The sequence below is a fragment of the Paramacrobiotus metropolitanus genome, unplaced genomic scaffold (assembly GCF_019649055.1).
Source record: "Paramacrobiotus metropolitanus isolate TYO unplaced genomic scaffold, Prichtersi_v1.0 Parri_scaffold0000061, whole genome shotgun sequence".
Classification (NCBI taxonomy): domain Eukaryota; kingdom Metazoa; phylum Tardigrada; class Eutardigrada; order Parachela; family Macrobiotidae; genus Paramacrobiotus; species Paramacrobiotus metropolitanus.
The window spans coordinates 48161-70852 of record NW_026570281.1 but is presented as its reverse complement, the minus strand read 5'-3'; the positions used below and the strand labels follow the sequence as shown (position 1 = coordinate 70852).

Genomic DNA, 22692 nt, shown 5'->3' with positions numbered 1-22692 from the left:
CAGCTGCTGCCAAATGACAAAAAGTGTCCCGCTTGTTACCACTTACTTAAGACAGGACTTCCGCTCACGACCGCAATTACATTACAATTATCTTCCGGTGATCGTCCTTTGCATGGAAACTCTCTTCTTAGATTTGTCGACAAGAGTTTACTGTAGCACATTAATTTAATATTTCGTGAACTTTCGAACAACCAATGAGTTGTATCCAAACTGTTTTAGTGTGTTGTATGACGATAAGGTTCAAGGTTGCTAAGTTTGTAGAAATGCTTCTTCTTCGCTTCGGCCAATAAATGAATCTGTTTTTGCTGTACGCGGGAGGTGGAGAGCCAATTAAATTCGGACAAAGCAAATGTAAATAATAAATTTTATTTTTAGGTACCACCGTTTTAAACAGTAAGTCAGGGAAGCACATAATCGACGGGCATTCCGTTCGAAGCAGAAAAAGAAAGCTGCAACTGAATCACACTGTGAGTCCGTAATTTGCGGTCGCAACAATCCAGTATGTGTGCATGATTCCTTTGCCCTTGATCTGTATGGCCCCCCGCGGACACACTGTCACGGCCGCATCACCCAGGGTGGCCACATAATCGGCCGTGGCCTGACTGGCATGGATTTTCCCGGCTTTTCCGTGGCTTTCCATCCGGCTGGCTGTGTTAATCGTATCCCCAAATCTACACAACCACGGCGCAGTAAAATGCTGCTCTGTGTAATCGGCAGAAATAAATTTGACATACAAACAGTAGCGTGGGCGTTTCGTCCCGGCAACGGCAGCCACACAGGGACCTTTAAAGATGAACTATGTAACTGCGGCAGTTGTCAACAGTGATTCAATCAGAGACTGACCTGTGTGTACGCCAATTTTAACAGACATGCTCGTTGCGGGGAAGTATTCGTCGAATGAGTTAACGAACTTCAGGGCCACCTTGCAGACATTCAGTGCATGACGGCTACCGTTTCTGATTGGTAGTACTCCACTGGCAACCTGCATTCAGCCAAAAGTAATATGGTTACAATTAGCACTTGCATGTCGTTTTTTACCGATACGACAATTATGCACAGTTTTCTTATATAACTTTCTTTCTCATAACTACAGTTTTCTTGTCTCATATCTTTCTTCGTTTGTGTTTTCTATGTTTTATTCTTGCATTTTTCTTCCTATACCTTGTTTCCTTGTGTCACTAAAGGAATATTACCAGATAGCAGTCGTTGATGGTTTCCACTTTGTACGCATCGAACTGGGTCAGCACGCGATCGAAGAGCCCGTGTGAGCTATTAAGGAACTCGACCACATTCACCGGTTTGGAGTGAGCTACCATTTCGGAGAATCCGACTATGTCACTAAATAAAACGCTGACGACGTCGAATACCTCCGCTTCCACGATCTGCCCTTGCCGGAGTATAATAACGATGGACCTACAATTGCACAGGCAACCGATGTACACAGTACACATCAGTAAAGCCAGAGAGAGAAAAAACAAAATTTTAGGATTTTAAAAAGCAGTTAATCTGTTGATACGGTAATTACCTAAAAGCTAACATGGCAGCCTATAACCAGATGAAACTCACACGAAATTAGATATAGGAAACATGAAAGTCCGCAAAACCCGGAAAATGCGTTCTGAATGATTTCGTACGGTATAATGTACAAGGTGATATGCAAAAATTAATGTCGCCCGTAGTCACAAATATGCACTTACGATGGCAACATTTCGGCTAACAGCTCATCGCACTTTCTCTGTTCGTGCAAAAGCTGTTTCGTTCTCTGCGCGACGGAAGACTCCAACGTTTCGGCATATGCTTCCATGCGGCGCATTACACTCTCGAGAAAGCTGTTATCAGCAAAGTGCGCGGTCTTTCTTTGTTGAGAAATGAGAGTGCTCAGATGAGGACGCTGGTCCGGACTCACATCACGGCAAGCTGAAATCGTGTGCAGGAATGTCTCGATGTGACTGATAACGGACTTCTTCCGCTTCAGTGGGTTCTTCAAGCCTGTTCAGAGTTTCTTTGTAATGGTGATAAAAAGCTTGTCGCCAGTCTTTGCATTACGCTTACCACTATCGCTATATACCATCTCTAAAACCGTTCCCAACGAGTAAAGGTCACCGGCTGGCGAGCCTGAAAGCGTTGAGCGGTGCTCAGGGGCGACAGTGTTTAGATCATTAAACGGCCACTTTTTCTCGCTGGTCGAAAGACTTCGTAGCAGGCGATCATATCCGATTTTGGACAGCTTAACCGAAAAGCGGCTGTCAATCAGGCAAGTTGTGGGTTTTAGGTACCCACAATACTTAACGGATGATGTGAAAACGCACTGCAGACCCTGTAAAACCCAATCAAAGATTTTAAGATAACCGGGTTTCTGCCGTACCGACGACTTTGCCACGATAAGAAATGAATATTAGCATAAAAAAAGTTACTGCCATTGAAACATTTCCAGATTAAATCAGTTTATTACGCGTTACGTACTAAATAGCACATTTTACCGACAGAATATCTCTCGTTATTCCGTGCCGAAACTCCAGATCCAGCATATTGCTACTGGCATCCGCCAACACGGTTTCCAGGTCGAGTCGCGGACATAGAGGGTCGACGTACCACGTGGAGAACGCCGTCTCACTCGCTGTATAGAGGATCCCGACCATGCTGTTGATATTGGAATGCTGAATGCTGGAAAGCTGCCAAAAAGCCACTGACTGCATCAATTACTCGACCCCCGTTCAGCAGTTACAGTTTACTTGATCAAACAACATGTGAGCGTGCCGATTGGTCACCGCGCAGTCTACAGCCGGCAAGCGTGACAAGAAGACCGGGTGGAAGCGGTATAATGCTGCACCGGATTTCGGCGAGAATTCCAAGGGAATTGGATCGTTTCGAAAGAACTGCGGAAACAAAGCAAAGTTTTCGATTATATTGACATGGGAGAGTTTTATGGAACTGAATACCTGTGGTGCTATGACCGACACACTGCGACCGCTAAGAACCGAAAACTGACATCGATCGAGCTCCCACCAGCGGTTACTTAAGCGCGCTCTGTGGTGCATGACTCGAAGTCCTATGACTACCAGAACAACGAGCACAACTACAGCGACTGACCCACAGACGACGCCGCTTAGCATAGTCGACGATGCTGAAAATAATGGCTATGTAAAACAATTTTATAGAGAGCATAGGAAAACCAACCTTGAATTCTACAGGGTCCTTCAAGCTGACTGTATCCACAAAGCGGAGTGTTGAGCGGCGGCCACTTTCCGTTGGGCCACGTGAAGTTGCGCACGGAATACAGGATGAAGAATACATCGTCTTGTTTGATCACTGGCTGCCGTGCACGCATCACTTTGATCACAATCAGCGGACAATATTGATGCAACATGAGTTTGTTACCGTAAACGTATTCGTTGAAGCGTCAAAATGGAAGATCGCCACGGCGTCGGTGCGCTGACCTTTATCGTCGATATAAGCTTTCCCGATGGACATGTCAAATGTGCGGTCATGAAACTGCTCACTCAGTGCAGCCCCGTTGCTCAAGTCAATGGGATCGTCAGTGGACAACACATCGCTAATGACCTGAATGGTTCGTGGAAGCCAGCATTAATTGAGGCGACGTAAAGATGAAAATGCGACTAAATACAACCTCACCTGGGCCAGCATCCAATACGATATGTACATCGATTTTACAACGTAATTTGGCTGGAAAAAAGGAAAATCTTACTGCACGCAAGCTGTGGAAATAACTGCCTTTTTTTGGGTGAGTCAAAGGACAATTGCTCACTAATTCTTGTTATGTAAACAACACTGATGTTAGGCAACAAAGTCTGGTTAGAGTCGATCAGGGGTCGGCTCTAACCAGAGAGAGCTTTGTTGTTTAACCTAGTTTATATAACCTTGATTAGTTGCGCATCGCGGCACTTATTCTGTAGAAGTAGTTTAACGGTTTGTTTTCTGCAACACATTACGGCGATCTCATCCGCTCCAACACGAAACAAAAAGACTAGCCATACACACTCCAGGTTAGCACTGCGTATTATTAATTAAGCCTGCTTCTCGTGCTACCTCTTCGTCGGCAGTGTAAGTGTAATTGTAGTTCTGCATTGAGATCTGTCGTATCCGTGCCGAAAAATTACGGATATTTTCCGGATTAATCGTATCCGGTAAAGGAGATGCAACCAATAGGGAGCGAAACGCGTTGCGGGCAACCTGTAGCAGACACTATTATATTTCCCTGGCTAGATGCTTTTACAGTGTTACCTCATCGTTTTCATCCTGTTTCTGCCACTCTAAGCGGCCGTAAATGCCGCGGTCAGCGTCAGGCCCGCTGTTGATAGTTATGTACACCTGCAGTAAACAATAATCCCGATCAGCCCGTAACCTGAGAGTTCTCTATGTGTAGCACATAGCTTACGTATTCTCCATCTGTCATGTTCAACGTGGATGCTTCGATCTAATCATGGAAACCAAAATAGCATGAAGTATAACCAGCTCGCAATCCAGCGGTAGCACTTACTAATAAGGTTCGAACAAAGTCGTTGTTGCCGAAGAAAATTAAAACTAGAAAAATCCCAAGAAAAAAATAACATTGGTAGTCATCAAATGTCAGAATTGCATTTGCCTCGCGACTGCCGGCGAAAATCCTTTAGAGCCTCCGTAAAGGTGGCATTGTGTACGCAGTCCACCGGTCGCACGGCGATGTTGAATTTGAAGCCCTTGATGGTCTTGACGGCGTCCACAGCGCCCAGCGCAAGCATGCGGAACTGCGTGCGCGACGGACTGCTATCGTAAACAATGTACACATCTGTCCATTTGTACTTCATCAGCAGGGCAACGATCAGACGGCCGTACGGGGTGGAGTTGGCGTAGGCAGTCACGACAGCTTGAGGGAAGCTCTTGGTCAGTGCCTGCACCGATCTGCAACACTTGCCAAGTTCTTCAGAAAAGTTAATTTAATCTCTAGTTAATTTAATCATTCATAAGATCGCTACGACATAGAGCACCATACAATACAGCAACAGTTTTGAATAAGTAGTAGTTATACACCACGGACGGTACCCGACAATGGTTAGAAAATTCCATTCTGAAATAAATAATTGACAATTGTTATTAACAATAAATAGTACGAGGCAAGCGACAACTCTTTCCCATCGCTTTAGTAAATTTGATCACTTTCCCTGCTGCATCTTACCCGTGTGCGGGCGCTCACGTGATACTTGATTTCAGCCGTTTCACGTCGGTTTGCAGCTATAGTTGATTGTGCAAACTGATAAAGAATATAGAGAAGAGCACGAAAGGCGAGATTTTATCGCCGGCTCAGTAAGCGCTGATTACAGTGGATTCGATATCAGTATCACGTGAGCGCCTGCACACGGGTAAGATGCAGCAGGGAAAGTGATAAAATTTACTAAAGCGATGGGAAAGAGTTGTCGCTTGCCTCGTACTAACAATAAATATTTACAATGTTTGTTATTAATAATGTCTATGAACACTGTTTACTATTTACAATAAATAATTAACACGGCCTAGAAGTTCTCCTCCAGTCGCACAAAAATCGAATGCAGACTCAAGACTAATCTTGAAGTACAAAAGTCTGGTAGCAATAATTCATTGGTTACCTTTCGTAAGCCAAAGAATTTGTGCCGATTGGTCGAAGCAGCCTATATTAATTACAATTGAAATAACATACATGTAGCATACATAGCGGCAAAGGATAGTGATACTGCTAGCTGTTTTCATCTTTGTTTATTGTTAAATGCTCTAAACCAGTAAACGAATGCGCTTTCATATGCTGTTACACATTATAGTCAAAGCATAACCCACTCAGCACTATATTATTAAGACAAACATGTCTAATACTTGGATTTCGTTTTTCCGTTACGATATTATGTGATAAATGCACATGACGTCACCTGGATAGATTAGCGCTGTTAACTTGGACTTTCTCTCAAATGCACGATAATAAGAGCTTGCAATCAGATCGACCTCCGACGCTAGCAAATCCCCACAACTGGCGGAATTGACATCATACAGGAATGTCCGTCGTATGGAAAATACTCCGGCATACTTTGAGTTAATCTCCTCCACCGCCAAATCCACGGCCGGCCCCACTAACTGCAGCCGCCCCATAAGACCATCCACCTGCATATTCCCCGATGGTCACCACGTCCACTATGAGGCCGCTCAACCGGCCAACGCAAGTTGTAATTAGCACCAGCCAGAAAATCTTTACAGCTGGCATTGTTCCAAAGTTCTGTGCAGTAGCGATAAAGTGAGGCAGCGTGCTTATGTCTGCGAAAGCGGTTCTTTCCGCTTATATTTTACACGCATCCCAGTCAGGTAAATCAATTAGGCGAGTGATGTCGTCATCCATATGCATATCAAAGTCTTCCTTTCTCTAAAGGACACCATCAATGCAGGCTTCCACAGTGGGGTGACTGTTTTTCTTTAATCGGACCGGGAAGCACATTGTCCGTCGGCACCGCAGGGCACAGGAGGCAAGTCGAGGATTGAATTCGCTGATGCAACCAGAAATAGTGTTGAATTGTGGAAATTGATTAGGTTAAGCATTCATAAAAGTTCTCTTTTCACTATGGTATCTTTAGACAGTTGGAACATTGCGCACGCGATTATATGCTGATCTTACAACATGAACAAAGGTTTATAGTATTATGGAACTTGTGCAACTGTCAACGTCAGCAGCGCCGCGGTATGTGCGCTGTGCAGTGTGAAATTACATACAACATCAATGACTGATATCCTGTGCCTGGGATCACGTTCTGCGTCTTCCGGTTGCTTTACTTCCAGGGATACAGAAGAGTATATACTGGACGATTAGGAAGAAATTGTGGCTAGGCAGATCTCCTTTTCACCGTAGACGAACCGTGGACACTATTCGCCGTGCAATTTGTTACATTTTAAACTGTAGCTGCCTGGTCAGTCTGGCCTCCCTTTCATTTGCAAGCATGATCGGAACCGGTTAAAATGCTGATACTTTTGTCTTTTGCAGGAATCCATCGTGCATCATTGAAATGATCCGGCATACCTGGTAGCCTTTGGTGTTATACTTCGGTGTTAGTACGCATTTTCTGACCAATAACAATTATTATTAAACCAAAATTCCGAGGACGTCGTTTGGAGTTCGCAATATGTACATACATAGTTACATTATCGTATGTGCTACGCTTAGGCTGAAGTACATCCACGAAATCTGATTTTATGTTTCGCTGAATTTTACGGCCAACGTCACATCCGTACTCTTCTTCTGTGTTTGCTGCTTTCTTGTTTCTTGTGTTTCACCAGTTAACACTCGTAATCCCATGCATCCGGATCATTATACCGTCAGTATTTTTCCTCAGCAATTGCAAAGAATGGTTAGAGGCCTCCATTTCAGAAAATTCATTTTTTTTGCAAATTGGCAGAACAACCGTAGGATGTACCTGAACGAATATTTTCTTCTACCACAAAAGAGACAGGGACAAGCAGACACAACATCAAAATATTAATGATTGCAGCTTTATTTGCAGGTTCGTCATCGTCAGTAGAGTGCCACACGTCTTCGTCTCTTGGTATTGATCCAGTCTTTTTGTTGTTTCTGCGCATGCAGTTGATGACGGTCAAACGACATTGACTGAAAAGCCACCTAGTACTGGATGGAAAAATTTATTGTCCGACTCTGGTGAACTTTCTGGAAATCTATCAAGAAAGCAAAACTCATCACTGCAGTGTACTACTCAACGTATTTTTAAACTTAGGCGATCCGTGAGTTGGACTTACGTTCCTGACGAGCGTTATAAGTGAGTCTCGGCACTATTTTGTTGCTTCCTGGATTATAACTGCATGCGACCGTTTCCGAAAGGAACAGGCAGGACTCACGTTTACGCTACTGCGTAAATTTCTTTTTTTGCGAATAGAGGCCATATTTGTTTGTTAAACGTGTTTTTCACCGCGCTATTAAGAATTTAATATTATTACCGCAGGGATTTTGCAACAAATTTTGCGCAACCATAGCATAATACAAAGGTTGACGTGCGAACTGTACAAAACCACAAATTTATTATGCAATTATCAAACTTAACAAAAACTTAAAACATTAGAGATGAGAGGTTCAGTTGTTTCGAAAGAGGTCACAAAATTGAGTCTTGTCCGACTCCTACGTCCGCTTGTCTGCACGCAGCCCTTTCAACCGCCAAGATAATCCAGTGTGGCTGTCACAATTTGAGTTAGTGAAAGGTATTTCCGTGTTGCGTTTGCTGGCTGTCATTTCCTGGTAGATGGCGCGGCTGTCAACACGCTTGAACACAATGAACGGATGATGCTCAGCTTTGTGGCCTCTTTCGGCAACCAAGTCTGCCCTCATATTAAATGGAATGGCGGTCAGTATTCTAATTAAGAGTTACATCAATGCTTAAAATCAGTGCTAGGTTCTTCATTTTCCGTAGGGCGGATATCCTCCTCCCCCCGTAGGGCGGTGGGTAATACGATTGACTGGCATTTATCTTGGACGTGGCGATCTGTTGCGTAAGCGTCCCAATTTGAACGGGCGTTCCAAAGGTCAGACTGTAATTGGTGCTCAACGGATAGTATCCTAAATAGGCTGCATAGCTATTTCCGTACTGCACTTTGTAGGGTGGAGCATAGGCAAATCCTGGGTTGTATCCCGGTGGACGGGCGGAGCCCGGTCGGGAGCCGGCATACGGTGGTGCACTGTACGGAGAGGCTGCTGGCGGCGGAGGGTAGCGCGGCGGGGCGGATTGTGGGGGGAAGTAGGAGGGCGAAAACCCGGCCCCTGGTGGATAGCCGCCGCCGTAGTTGACGCCGTAAGGTGTCACCGGGTACGAGCCCAACAGTTGTCCAAAAACGTTGATTTCAGGAATAGAAAAACGCTGACAGATTAACCACAGGCAAAGAGAAACGATGATTGTTACAGTGGCTCTCTCCATGGTTCTTAGCTAACGATGTACCTGGAGCTTAAAATGTCACATTTAGTGGATGTCTTTACGATACACAGTTGTTCGTCTGCGTATCTTTAAATGCCGTGCATTATACGTTTTTGCGCATTAATTCTGCAGATGTGTTTGTTAAGTTAGCGCAGACGGCAATCTCAACAGTTTTGAGCTCTTTGCGTATAATTTGTTTAGCATAAAAGGTGACGGTATTATGGTAATTCAGTACGTTTCGGAATTTAGTATTTAACATACTGTACTCACGAAAGTTGGCACTACAATGTATTTTTTACACTGAGCGTAGCTGACCCGTGTAAAGCGCTATTCAGCGTTCACTGGATAGTTTGAATCATGCCAAAGCCACGGACTGTGACGGTGGAATTCGACAACCGCCAAAATAACTGCTGAGCATATAATTATGGATTTCTTTTTCGATTTTGATAGTTTGATGACTGAGATGCAAAAACTTTTGTTTGTAAATTCAGAATAATTTAATTCAGACGAAATAAATTTCTGAAATTTCGACGTCTGAAGTTCTGAACACAATGAACAGCATTCGGTTTTAAGTTGTTGTAAAACTGTGAACAGTATGAACAGCGCAACTTAAAATTGCTATCTTAACATGAATAAAAAAATGGGTTTGTAAATCACTTGTAATCATGTGCTGGTTGCAAATTAAATGCTTAACCTTTGTATAATTAAATTACCCGGTATACACTCTTATAAGTATTTGCCATGTCGATAATTTTGGATTTCATTGGAAATTTCTTTTCCATCTGTCGCACTGAAAACTGTCAAAATCGTCTAGAACACGGAGAGTCAGAGACGTCTGTTTTTTTATTTTATCAAGCAGTTCATTGGTAAAACTCCGCGGACAGGTCAAGTGGTGATGCGGCTCTTCCCATAATCAGATATTATGCGAAAGACAAGACAATCAATCTGGCCCCGGCCGTTGCCTCATAGGTGCCGTCAACGCAAATCTGGCTTTTCCTGCAAATGCATTACAGGGATGCCGAGTCAGCCATCTGCATCTACCGGTAAACATGGTTACGTTTGCAACCTTCTGAGAGCGCGAATTATTTTCCGTGCAATGTAATTTGCTAAACAATGATCCTTCTGCTTTCGCAGCGTATAACTGACGATAAAGCAGAGGAAAATTGTTTAGCAAATTTCAGCACGGAAAATAATTCGCGCGGTATCGAAGGTTACCAATCCATAACCATGTTTACCGGTTTAATTGAGGCAGAAGAAGGCGAGCCGCTGTTCCTGCATTTGCGGAAAGCCAGACAAAAGGAAACTGAGCTTGAGCATTACATAGCAGGGCCGGGGCCAGATTGATTGTCTTGTCTTTGAGCGGAAACTGGATTTTCGGAATGCAGAGCGCATGAACACTGACACGCGGTGAAGAGTTTTACCTTTGGCAGCGTGGATTGGTCTGCTGAACATGTTCGTGGCATATCCGACAAACGCCATTTGTCTGGGCCCTCAATAGTTTGTGGAGTTTGCAAATAGCCCACACAACAACAGACACCCTTCGGGACGAAAATTGACGGCCATATGGACAGACAGAGCCGCCCAGAATGCTTCAGATTGAACGATTCGCAGTAGCCGTTTCACCAACCAGCGTAAAGTAGCAAGTAAGTACGACATTTCCAACAAAATTCTCTTCTTTCTTCATGTCTCCAAAAGGAATGGAATTTGTAAGCTCAAAAATTCCCTGGCCGTCCAACTTGAACCTTTTGAATTTGGTCAGTAGCCATCGTTATAACCAGGGATTTTTGTTGAATGCAGCTGGTGGTTGCATTGACCTTCCCTTCGTTTTAATTATTGGAACTCGCGGTGGTAGTCACCACAGCCCGATAATGTACGCGCTGTCTCCAGCTCCCGCTCGCCAGCCATGTTTCGGAAGGGCGATGCTTTAAAATAGAATTAGCAAAGCTGATTCCGGTTAACGCAACGGAGGCAATTGCAAGGCTGGACGACTTGGTTAACCAGTGTCCAGCCAAGAAAACCCATTAGGGTGTGTCTTGGGATGCAGGTCCCGATACTGTATAACCAATGCAGTTTCGGTTGTGGATGTTGCATTTGAAGTGATTGTGCATTTCTGTTAGTGCATTTCAGTTGCTGTTGTGTTGGAGTAAAGGTGGTTCACATGTAATAAATCGTTCTTCCCTCTCGCCACCCTCTTTGGCGCGGAGACGGGGGGTTGTTTAAGCAAGAACGGCGGGGCCGGTTGCGCCGGTGACCCGTGTTCCGGTGCTGGTGTCTCACCCAATGCCCAAATAAAATCGAATCGTTACGCGTTGATGTTTTTGCTGCCGCAGACTGCGTTAAATACCGTTTTCTGATTGGCTGTGCTGTATAACGCACATGTCAGCAAATTTATCAGAAAAAAGACGGGCTAGAGTATTCAATAACCAGGACCTTGAGGCTAATCTTTGCGACGAGGCACGAAGACAAGCAGCAGTAGAACAGGAATTGTGGAACTGAGATGAGCTCCGCAGGGGCCAGTGATCCGCATTCAGCGCCTCTAAGGCTTCCGACCTACAGTGTACAGTGTATTTCTTTCACCTGAACGTTTCCACGAATTGTTTCTTAGTACAGCCATTCCCTAATGACTTGGAGCAAGCAGAAGCACCTACATATCGGTCCTCCATGTTAGCAATCGCCAAAGCCATATTTCTGATGCAGTCGTAGGTATTTAACTACACGGATGCATCACTGGCGGAAAATGATTTAGCATCTAGCTCAGCGCACCAAGTATCTAAGGAAGCTCAGTGGAATCTCATGAAACCTGTGACGTCGGCACGAGCCAACAACATCTGACAGTCGTTCGTGCGCGCATAATACTTCCATGTTCTAACTTCGAAGGGGCAGTTGTATCACCTCGCCGAAACGAATGGATACCGTACTGTACTGCTCGCCAATTCGTTTTTTACACGGTAATCGTGTGAAGAAATCGTAACAACTTTGCAGGAAACAGCTCTTTTACCATGCCCTGTTTGTCTCGATAAACAAAACTGATTGTTTTTCCTTGTGCACAGAAGTATTTGCAGCATATTAAGGACCCGAACTTGGGAGAATGAGTGCGCCGGCTTAACAGACAGTTAGCAGAGGTTCATAGCAGAGACACGTAGCGTACGATATTATTGTATGTTATGATCTTCTGTTATATTTTCAAGATATTGAGCGAATGCTTTGCATGACTTTGTATCAATAGGACTACTCATCCCTTCGAAATCGCGATGCTGACGAATCCGGAACCGATAAGCTTCCACCTCACACCATAGTTAATATGCGGTTCAACAAAACGCTTTAGGCGCCTACGGACAGTACTAATTGTGTAGTGAGGACAGTCCTGTAGGAGGAAAGATGATATCACCATTTTGTCGCATCAGCAACACAATAAGTTGGGGGTGACCTTTGCTCCCACATGGCGGTATGGCCGTTCTCTCAAAGGTTGACGCACATTCTCGTCTGAATCGGCTTACACTGTGTCCCAAGAAAGCTTATATTGTGTCCCACCTAATGAAAGTTTTTATCAGGACGAAAGCGCGCAATCACACCGAGGCTGTCATATCCTCTTATATTTTGTGAAATTCGATGCTGGTAAATATCTAATACCGCTTGATCCTCTTGCGCAACCTCCCTATGCAAGAATTATTCCCACCTACAACGTTCCCTTGGGTCAGCCTTTGTCAGTAACAATGGCAGCAGATCATTCCGATTGAGTGAATGTTTAATGTCGGTCGCACCTATCAGTCGCCGATTGTTCTCTTGTTGTTGGAATCCCCAGTGGGCGCGTTGCGCACCGGGTGTTTCAGCAAGGTCTAGTCATACTGACAAAAAATATTCACGTGTGGGTGTCTGCCGAGTGTTCACAGTGAGTCCACATAGGAGTGCGCCCATTTACAGTACTGATAAGTAGTGTCTTGGTTCTTGGCAAAGTTGATGACGAGGCACAATTTCAGTTGCTGCTGTTAACCGATTTACCTATTTTTATCATGTCCAACACTTAAGCATTCACAGGTGCGGCTTTATTTAACAATTAGTGCTGCACCAGTCTGCCAGATACCTTTGGATGTTTCCCGTGAACAACGGGAATATTTGTTATTCTCGATTATCCTTTGCCAAAGGGTGCACTGCCGGCCGTTGGGTAGCAAAAGAAATTATAGAAATTATCCTGCAAAATGCAGTCGTGATTGACTTAAAATGTACTGTACTTAACCGTCCACCGCACACACCGCATGGCGCATAGTACAGTTTAGCGAAGAACACATGTGTGTTTCACAACTGAAGTCACAGTAATTGATTTGACGCGATGTGGAAATCAATAATATCGTAAGACCTAAATCTGAACTACAAATTATCATCTCCACAACCGTCAGTTGTTGTCAGCATTAGGTTTATCTACTGTAAAGGAACCAAATTATAAAGTGATCGATGTGGCACCGTTTTGTGATTGAAAATTAATCCGAGAGCACGATACCATAAACACAATAATTTCGGAATTCCAGATTTGGTTAAAATAAAGGAGTGAACAGAATCGTTTTGGCAGTATTATCGATTGATCTGATCAACAGTGAACAGCGTCTATTTACCTCGAGACTAATGCCGTAGGTTGATAGGTGCGTTACGGGATCAGCATTATTTTAGGACGATTTGCGATTCTGTGCAGTGGTGTACTCGCTCCAAACGGAAGTTGCGCATTAGCTACAATGCGGGCGTACCGACATTTCGGCATTGGACACTTCGGCATTGGACACTTCGGCATAAGACATTTCGGCATATGGACATTTCGGCATAAAATGTATATAATGATAATATTATCATAATACCTACCCATGGCGGAAGGAGCGGATAAATTAGACCTTTTGTAACTGCAATTCTGTTTTTGTTGTAAAACTCATGCATTGTAACTGGCTTGTGCTAATAAAATGATGACCATGGCAAACCTATAAGCCAATGAATTTTATCCAAGCTAAGAAGTTAAGAAAAAATCCACGAAATTTTAAAAAAAACTAGAACTTTAGAAGGCATAAAACCTAGCAAACCTAAAACACGCCAAACATGTAAAACCGAAATCTTTTAAAAATAAGAAAACGTAGGATTACATGAGATACATACATTAGAAAATTTGCAAAATTATATTTAAAAAACGCGAGGATTGATAAACTAAGTAACTCTACGAAAACCTAGAAAAGCATAAGCAAGGTATATGAGAGATAAATATCTCTGGTATTGAAAGAAGTTGAAATCTGCTGGATGAACATTCAGTACTTTTCGGCATGTTTTCGTCAAAGGCATCAAGTTGTAATTAAGACGTGAAACGTGTGGCACGACCTACAGCCTCAACCGCTTGGAATTTTTCAAAACGGATTGCACATTCTCTTGACTTACTATGACTTTCAGTCTGTGAAAAGTTTATAGCCTTTATGGATCGTCCGAAAATCACTGCCACACGCTTACAACTTGATGGCCGTTTCGGCCATTGTCTTTCTTTTGTCTTTCAAGAAATGTTAATGAGGTGTGACGGCAAAAAAGTACTGAATTTTTCCACAATATCATTCAGTACCAGAGAACTCCTCTATACCGTGGCATAAGAATCCCAAGAACCTAAGAAACCTAAGAAAGCCTAAGAAACCAAAGAAAACCTAATGGTAAGAAAGCCTAAGAAAACCTAAGAAGATCTAAGAATTCATAAGAAAACGTTAGAAAACAACAGAAATATCCGCATGCCGAAATGCCCTATGCCGAAATGTCACTATGCCGAAATGGTCGGACACGACAATGCGCCCTAAACAACGGTCAGGGTGCTCTAATCGGTGTTTTTCTACTTCATTCATCTATTTTTGCACCCTGTAGTGAATAGTCACAATATCATTGCATTGGCATTTACTCGAATGCCAGTGGCGTTTTGTGTCATCCTCTATGAATTTATGAAAGTGGGCGTTGTTGTTTGTGCTGACGCGGCTGTGTTAAACATATATTTTCGGCTTCTGGCTAGAACTGATTTTATTGCGTTAACACTGAACAGTTAATGTACTCAGAATATTGAAAGGCGAATCTATTGTGCAGAAGATTCTAGGTAATATCAAGTGCACAAGCAAAGCTCAAACACTGATACTACCAGTATTCCAGATATCTGTATAAATTTTGTCTTTATTTGATTAGTACAAAGTAGTGTAGTACAACAGACTCCATAGCTAAATCGCTATGAGGAAGGTAAGCTGCTATTGGGAATGCGTGACAATCTTAGCAGGTGGAGCGCAGAAAAACCTATTGCCAGAGAGCCAATCACAGAGAAACGTGACTTGGCTGCGAATTCAGCGGATGTAGAAGGAATCCGATTGGCTATAATGGCAAGGCTAACTTGGAGCACATGGCGTTGATGTTGATGTAGCGACCGTCGAGACTCTTGCAGATACCCATTCCCGGTGGCATTCCGCGCATCTTCAGACACTTCCCCGGCATGGCTTGACCCTGCAGGACAAGGGAGCTTAGTTAGCGCCTGATCCAAAAAGCCAAGCGAGAATTTATGGCTGAGTTACGGCTAAATTCTGATTCGTTTTTTCGAAATATTTAAGGGACTGTCAGTGGTTGACTGTGAGGCAAGCAATCCCTGTACTTGCCCCGTCTACCGGCTGGAGTATAGCGCTGCGGCAATATATATGGTCAAATGCAGCGCGGTACATAAGCCCCATCTTTAACCACAATGCAAAACTCCAGCCGGGTGACGGGGCAAGTACAGTGATTGCTTGCCTACCCTAACCCATTGACAGCCCCAGTTATATAATTAAATATATAGTTCGGCGAATAAAATTAAGCATTATCGGAAAACGAATCCGTTTATCCTTATGTGACTGAAATTGTACTCGTAAGAATAGCTATCGTACTTATGTGCAGACAGTAAGTATCGCGCCTACGTATTGTCTCATGCAGAATGTCTGATAATAAAATATAAAAATCCTACGTATTTTATTTAAAACTATACAGTAGTTTTATAATTTTACTTGCATGATAAGTATTTATTTGCAAGACGCACAACGATTTCCGTAAATAGTCTAAGTGACCTTTATACTTTAAAAAGAAGCAGTGGGTAAGTTTTGATTCACCTCTTACATTTAAATAAAACATAATTTATTTTGCTATAATTTTGATAATAAACGTTCATGAAAATAGTTTTTCACTACCAATAGCGGGGTAAGAAACTCCTGGAAGGAATAAAAAACTAGCTGCAAAGTGCAAACCTTTTCATTCTCAGCGACACAGTCCAGACTTCTTTCCGCCGGGTAACCGAATGCCAGCGTAACCAGCAAAAGTCCTGCTAGGACCACAGCAACACATCTCCCGCCGCACTGCATATTAAACAGGCTTTGTAACGTATTGCACAACACGGAACCGACAAATTAAGGCAAGCCGCAGAGGGAATGCTAGTCAATCCAGTCGGCACAACTGAAACGCCTTACCTGGCCGTACGCACGGCTTTATATTCGCCCGTCTATGGACGGTCTGTGGGCGCTTGCATGCCGGTAGCAGCAATTAGCGCACGAGACACCATTCATCCCGCCACACTGATGATGCTATGCCGGTGCGGATGTAGAATAATTGGCTGAGAATATATTGTACAGAACCGGATACAATCCGGCTGCGTTTTCTATTAACCAGGGTGTGAGCCGCATCGATAGCACCGCAGCCAATCACAAAAGACAAGATGATCAACACAGCGGGAACAAAGCCTGGAAAACGCGGGAATCCATTGGCTAGGGGGGAAATTACACGCTGTGGGTGCGGATACAATGCGCGCAGTGGGATGTCCCTGATTAAAAATAGAGCAGGCAATAATGTCTCCCGATTTAAACAACTTAGGGCGATAGCAGAAGCCGGCCTGCACACCCTGGAAAAAAGGCCAATACGCAGTAAGAATGTTGAAAGGTAATTTGAGTGCTACGACAAAAAGCAGAAACGCCCAGCATGCCATGTAACTGTTGAAATGGGGTTAACAGTATTTGTGCTACCTTGCTTTGAAGAGTCATCATCGTACGTAAGTAATTATCCCATTGGAGTCGCTTAAAGGGTAAGCGCGTCCCTAGAAGTGACAGCCCACTGACAGGTACTCGTAATATTGCTATTTTCTGGAAATTATTTTAATCCGCTTTTAACTTTTTAATTTATTGTACATGTGCAACATTTTTTATTTATTTGATTTGTTTCAAGATTTCATCTTCAAAATCTAAACTGAAATCTTTGAAAATTTTAATTTTGAAATTTCGAGTTAAGTTGTAAGTTGAAATTTTAAAAAAAATTTAAGTTCCTATTTGAACTTGAATTTAAAAAAAAAACGGTTTAACTTTCAAATTTAATTTAAAAGTTAAAAAAATTGAATTTTAAATTTAAAAAGTTTCATTACGATCGTGTTTGTTAATTCGAACTTGGTTTCAAACTTTTTAATGGTTATTGTGTACTGTATCGAATTTTTCCGCATTATCTGCGAAGTTGGTATATGGATTAGCAACCTCAAGAGGTTACTACATGGCTTAACCATTGTTCTTACGAGCTAGCAATCTAATCACGACTACCAATAGCATCGTCTGTTTATGCAGACATTTGCGCTACATAGTCGGTGCTACATAGCCAGCTACGTAGCAGTAGTCAGCCAACATAAACTCATTTTGTGGAACTACTTGCTACCAAAACGGCTACGGGAGACCACGCCTGCGAAAATGGTAGCAAGTAGCACGTAGTCAGGTCCGATAAACTGCTTCTTAAACTGCAACCTCGCTTATGGTTAGTGGCAAGGTTAGTTTATGGTTGCATGCATATCAGAAAAGTCAAAGACGTGCTAGATTCAACTAAAATGCTGGCTCAGACCATACGACAAAAAGATTGAATGGACGATGCAATAAACCACTGGTTCTAACCACTTTTTTTCATACGTACGAGTAGTGGTCGCATCACTCGCATGGGCCACGGATATAGTACGAGTATATTGATAATTATTGTAAGTATTGTACGTGACAAGGTATGCCTCGCGCATCCGCGCTCGGCACGTTCTTATTTGGAAAGGTCCTAAATCCAAGGTCTGACGGTGGGACATCCGTCCAAAGCGTATTTAATTTAGTTTTCATGGAGTGGTCAACGCGTATATTACTGCACTAATTGATAACTCGCGATAACAATGATTGCATGATTGTATCTCGTATAGGAAATGTGCGAGAACAGTTGTGCAGTAGCAGACCACCAGTACTTTACCTGAAGACGTCACTGTATTACGACTCCATCTTCTATACTTCTATACTGCTGATGTATATTTCCGTAGACCACGTATATCGGTCGTGTGGAATTTCGCGCACAAAAGGGCTACATAACTTGCCATTTTCCTGATAACCTCTTCATGTAGAGTTACGAAGTCCTGTTTTATGACGTTGTATTTCCACGGCTGGACTACATGGTCTATTGAGCTATATAATGCCGCGCTCGGAGTTGAAAACCATACGTTCGGTCATCTTTCTGCCCACCGCGGCAGGTAAAACTTACGTACACATTTTTTGACGAAGCCGAAACGGCACCAAACAATTTCTTGCATAGAACCGTAAGGACCTGTGTTCTACCCACCAAGAACCAAAACGTTTGAAGTATTCGGATATTCCTTTAGTATGGGCAGTTCCGAAGCAGTTCTGCATGTACGTATTCCGCCGAGCCCGAGAAAGTCGATGATTTAAGGTCATCGCTTGGCGCTTGTTGGTGTCGGCTTTGCATTTCAATGAACGTAGATGGCAGTTGGTTCGGTCCCGGTTGCAGGGCGCGATGTGATTGCTGCTGCCAAGCCGGTTTTAGGATGTTTTGCGTGGCCAGACTAAACGTCAACGGATTTCCATGCTCTTACTTGGACGGAAAAAAGCGCTGAAGAGGACGAAGTTAAGTATGGCCTGCATTCTTCGACGGAGGCTTTTAACTATGTTGCATCGCACAGTTACTGCGTAGACAGCAAAAGCTGAGTTATGGTCGACTGCGCTTTAAAATCGATCACATGCCGAATTCTCAAGGTTAAGTAGAATTTACGAAGCTGCTTATGTTAAGCACAAAAAGGGTTACGCATGTACTACCCGTATGTACTACCCGTTCTTTATGGCCCATAAAGTACTTACAAGGGGCCCACCGCCTCCCCTCTCATAAAAATTTCATATTCTGTTCGAAGACAGAACATGTATGGGGGATACTTAAAAAAACACTTTTGTCGGCAATGGTCCAGTGGGCGTGGCCAAAAACAAATTTAAGGGCCGTATGTATTATCAATGTACATTGTATTGGCAACACATTCGGCACTCCGATCAGTGTTATCTGTTATTACTGCATTTGCAGACGTGCTTCTTGGCTACTAATTCTTAATTTTGGTTTTTACAACATCCAATTTGCAAAAATCTAACCGGGTAGTCGATTTGATTTGATTGCACATGGCCAATGTAAGTATGTAAGGATTCTCATTAAAAGGTGTTCATCGTACTGGTGAAAACCTGTGCTTTGACTTTTTGTTCGCTAAATTTTACTTTTTACTGACTGGCTTGACAATGTCAAAGTTTTGTCAACTCTTTGTACTTGCTAGCATTACTGCTACACGTCACGCGAGAAAGGTGGGCTCGGAATTTACTTCCTTTGGGCAGATATGCCGAACATGGCCGGAAACGGCCCCAAGCCATCAAACAGAGCAAAAGCACAAAAAAAAAACAAGAAAAATTTTACTCTGGAAAGTGACACAAGTTAGCACTGTACATTCTCCAATTTATACCAGTTCACAAATGCATTCAACTCTAACAGAGAGACCACTATTAAAGGGGGCGTGTCGTGTGTCGTAATACCCGGATTCCTCTGTCCGTCGGAATCCATTCCATTACTCCTACACGTCACGCGAGAAAGGTGGGCTCGGAATTTACTTCCTTTGGGCAGATATGCCGAACATGGCCGGAAACGGCCCCAAACCCAAAAACCCAAGGCAAAAACACAAAGATGACTGGAGGCGATCCAATACCGCGTAATGATGGCAACGAAAAGTGTGATGAATGTGCAACGATAAAGCAGGCCGATTCCTTGAATTCAAGGAAAACAGCTTATCACGATACCAAAGGCGCGGGATTCCGCGCATTGTTGGGCATTCGCGAAAGTAATACCAAATTAGAAGATCCACGAAAGTAGTAGCACTGCTCTGGCGGAAATCACGCCAGCGCAATACGGCATTTAAGGATGCATGCAGTCGCCAGACCGCATGCATAAAGCAGGGTGCAAGGAAGTCCTGTCGCATCCCACGGAATATGGCAAGGCAAATGGAGGTTTGTAGTCGGACTGGGAATTCCACAGTTTGACCTAAATCCATGCAGATTTTAAATTCCATACAATGTACGGAAGGCTATAAGCGCAAAAGCATACGCTAGCAAGTATTTAAGAAGGTAACGAATATACGCAACGAGGCTGAAAAATGTGCAATGTAGTATAAAAGCAGGCAGGGACAATGCGAAGCGGACACAGGATATGGGGGAATAATAATGCATGAAAAGGTAACAGCACGAAGCAGGCGAATCCGGGTCAAAAGTTAAAGAAAACAATCGTCTCGGTAAAATGTCAGGCAAAGGTAACCAACCCGGAATTCGACAGGTCATACCGAATGGAGGTCATTTTGCCGACTGCTCGGTGCAGGCCGTGGCGCGATGGTCCTTCCGGCAGAAACCGCAAATGTGTGGAAAACGGCAAGGGATATCCCGGCAGGGTCTGCCTTCGTTGTAGTTGAAACAGCAGTAATTCGGAAAACGGGGTTCCACGGTAGCTGTGCGCTTCGCCTGTCCAAAAGTGACCTTTGGGTTACAAACTTGAAAATCCGACGTTCGACGGGAATCCGCCGAAAAATATGCGTCAGCCGTGGGGTCGCGATGCGTAATATCAGAAAGGTCAAACTCCTCAATCTGGGCGGCTTCGCGAAACTCGCAGTCAAATTGCACAATGGCTTCGTCATCATACATGCATCGTTTGCGAGCCAAAAAGACTTGGTTTTCCAGGAATTCGATCAGCGTAGGTAAAGCGTTGGTCTTTCTTGCCAAATCCAGCGCAGCCATGATGTTGCCGGCAACAACTCGTCGCGTGAAATTTCATGCGGCTTAACATCTTTAGCGGCCTTGTGGGTTGCTTTCACGAATGGAAGCGTATGCGGTCTGGATAGAGTTTGGGCTTGAGGGGAAGTACGGGAGCAGTTGTTGGATTTGCGGTAAGCGCTAACTGGACTCCCGGAACTCTCGTCGTCCGAAGCTGCCTGGTGGTGGTAGCTTGTACGTGTTATTGAACGGCTCCGACGGAGGGAAGCATCGTCGCTTGCGGATGCCACGAGAGGAGACTTGGGAACGTGGGGCATAACAAACACCTCAAGCTTGTTGCGATCGCGGGCGTTTGTGATAAATTCCAAGTTGTCGGGGAAATTCTTGACCTTTGCCAATAAGATGACATCGTCGATGGAGTTGTATCCGTTGTCGTACAGCTGGGAGACAGACGTCGCGGAAATTCCGATGGCTGTAGCTAGGTCAGATCAGGAGTCACCTTTACCTGCTGCAGCATCAGTTTCCAAATCCAGAGATTCATCCGGATGAAACAGGTCATAAAGCCGCTGGACAAGAGCAGGTTTCGTTTCATCGAACGCTTGCTCGCCTTCAACTTCGACGATGAGCCGTTTGACCTCTGTGAGATTCAGGCGGCCCAACTTCTTCAGATTTAACGTGCGAGCTTCATCGAGTGTAACAGACATGATGATAAATAAATGCGAAAACGGTAACGTAAAAAACACAGATCGAGAATTTCTTAAAATTTTAATTTCAAAAATTTTACTCTGGCAAGTGACACAAGTTAGCACTGTACATTCTCCAATTTATACCAGTTCACAAATGCATTCAACTCTAACAGAGATACCACTATTAAAGGGGGCGTGTCGTGTGTCGTAATACCCGGATTCCTCTGTCCGTCGGAATCCATTCCATCGCCCGCGTAGTGCAGCACCGAGAAGAATTTAGAGGTACTGTAAGCAGATATAAATGCTATATGTATGTATTGCCAGTGAACTAACAATACATACGGCAGTTAATTTGGTTTTGGCCACGCCCACTGGACCATTGCCGTTGAAAATACTTTTTGAAGAATTCCCAATACCTACTCTGTTCATGCAAATTACAAAATTTTTTGGAGGGGGCAGGTGGTGACTGGGCCCTGGTAAATCGTCCGCTCCACCCACCATTTGCCCATTTAAATGACAATGCCCGGCACCAGCCCGCCGTTTGCCGTTTGATCGGCATGATACTTGGTCGTAGCATTCACTTCCCCACTCGTTTCCAGGATCGGCTGTTTCTTCGGACACCCACTCAACTGGTTCTCGGTGTACATATAGCACCGCGCCAGCCATGGTGGAGAACGCCGCAAACCGGTCTCCGTGATGGGAGCAGGTCGGCGTATCGAAAAAACCCTCTACCCCGATCGTTGCTTTTACCCGACACGTGGATTTGATTGTGATCGATACAGTAGGTATCATCGATGAACGAGGTTCATGATGAATTGCAGATCGTTGACCTTTAATTTTAATAAGTATGACACGCGCCATACCGGGCTTTCTTAATCCTGGCGGAATATACTACGATGTGTACTTTGCCTTTTTACGCTGCCAGGAAGCTTTTAACGGTAGTATAATAGCAATAATTTCTGTTGCGTTTCCATAGATAATTTTGCAAATTTAGCAGACTGA

At 43.8% G+C, this 22692-nt stretch overlaps 1 protein-coding gene across 1 annotated transcript; it reads right to left on the bottom strand.

Annotated features, from left to right (window-relative positions):
• Positions 1 to 407: 407 nt before the first annotated feature.
• Positions 408 to 6404, bottom strand: LOC129593329 (atrial natriuretic peptide receptor 1-like). The gene is made up of 20 exons (XM_055489583.1): positions 5895 to 6404; positions 5601 to 5642; positions 5041 to 5065; positions 4604 to 4899; positions 4499 to 4542; positions 4397 to 4435; positions 4243 to 4329; positions 4048 to 4191; positions 3634 to 3684; positions 3379 to 3561; positions 3178 to 3313; positions 2940 to 3124; positions 2733 to 2876; positions 2481 to 2672; positions 2053 to 2317; positions 1698 to 1989; positions 1194 to 1413; positions 844 to 982; positions 735 to 783; positions 408 to 671 (listed from the first exon to the last, which is right to left on the bottom strand). The coding sequence occupies exons 1-20, from the start codon at positions 6127 to 6129 to the stop codon at positions 461 to 463; spliced, it is 2979 nt and encodes a 992-aa protein (XP_055345558.1). The 5' UTR covers positions 6130 to 6404; the 3' UTR covers positions 408 to 460.
• Positions 6405 to 22692: the final 16288 nt, after the last annotated feature.

Coding starts and splice junctions, on each gene's coding strand:
- LOC129593329 (XM_055489583.1), bottom strand. CDS start 6,129: ATGCAGGTGGATGGTCTTATGGGGCGGCTGCAGTTAGTGGGGCCGGCC. Junction 1,414..1,697: donor TTAGCCGAAATGTTGCCATC/GTAAGTGCATAT, acceptor GTGCAATTGTAG/GTCCATCGTTATTATACTCC. Junction 784..843: donor TAAAATTGGCGTACACACAG/GTCAGTCTCTGA, acceptor TCATCTTTAAAG/GTCCCTGTGTGGCTGCCGTT.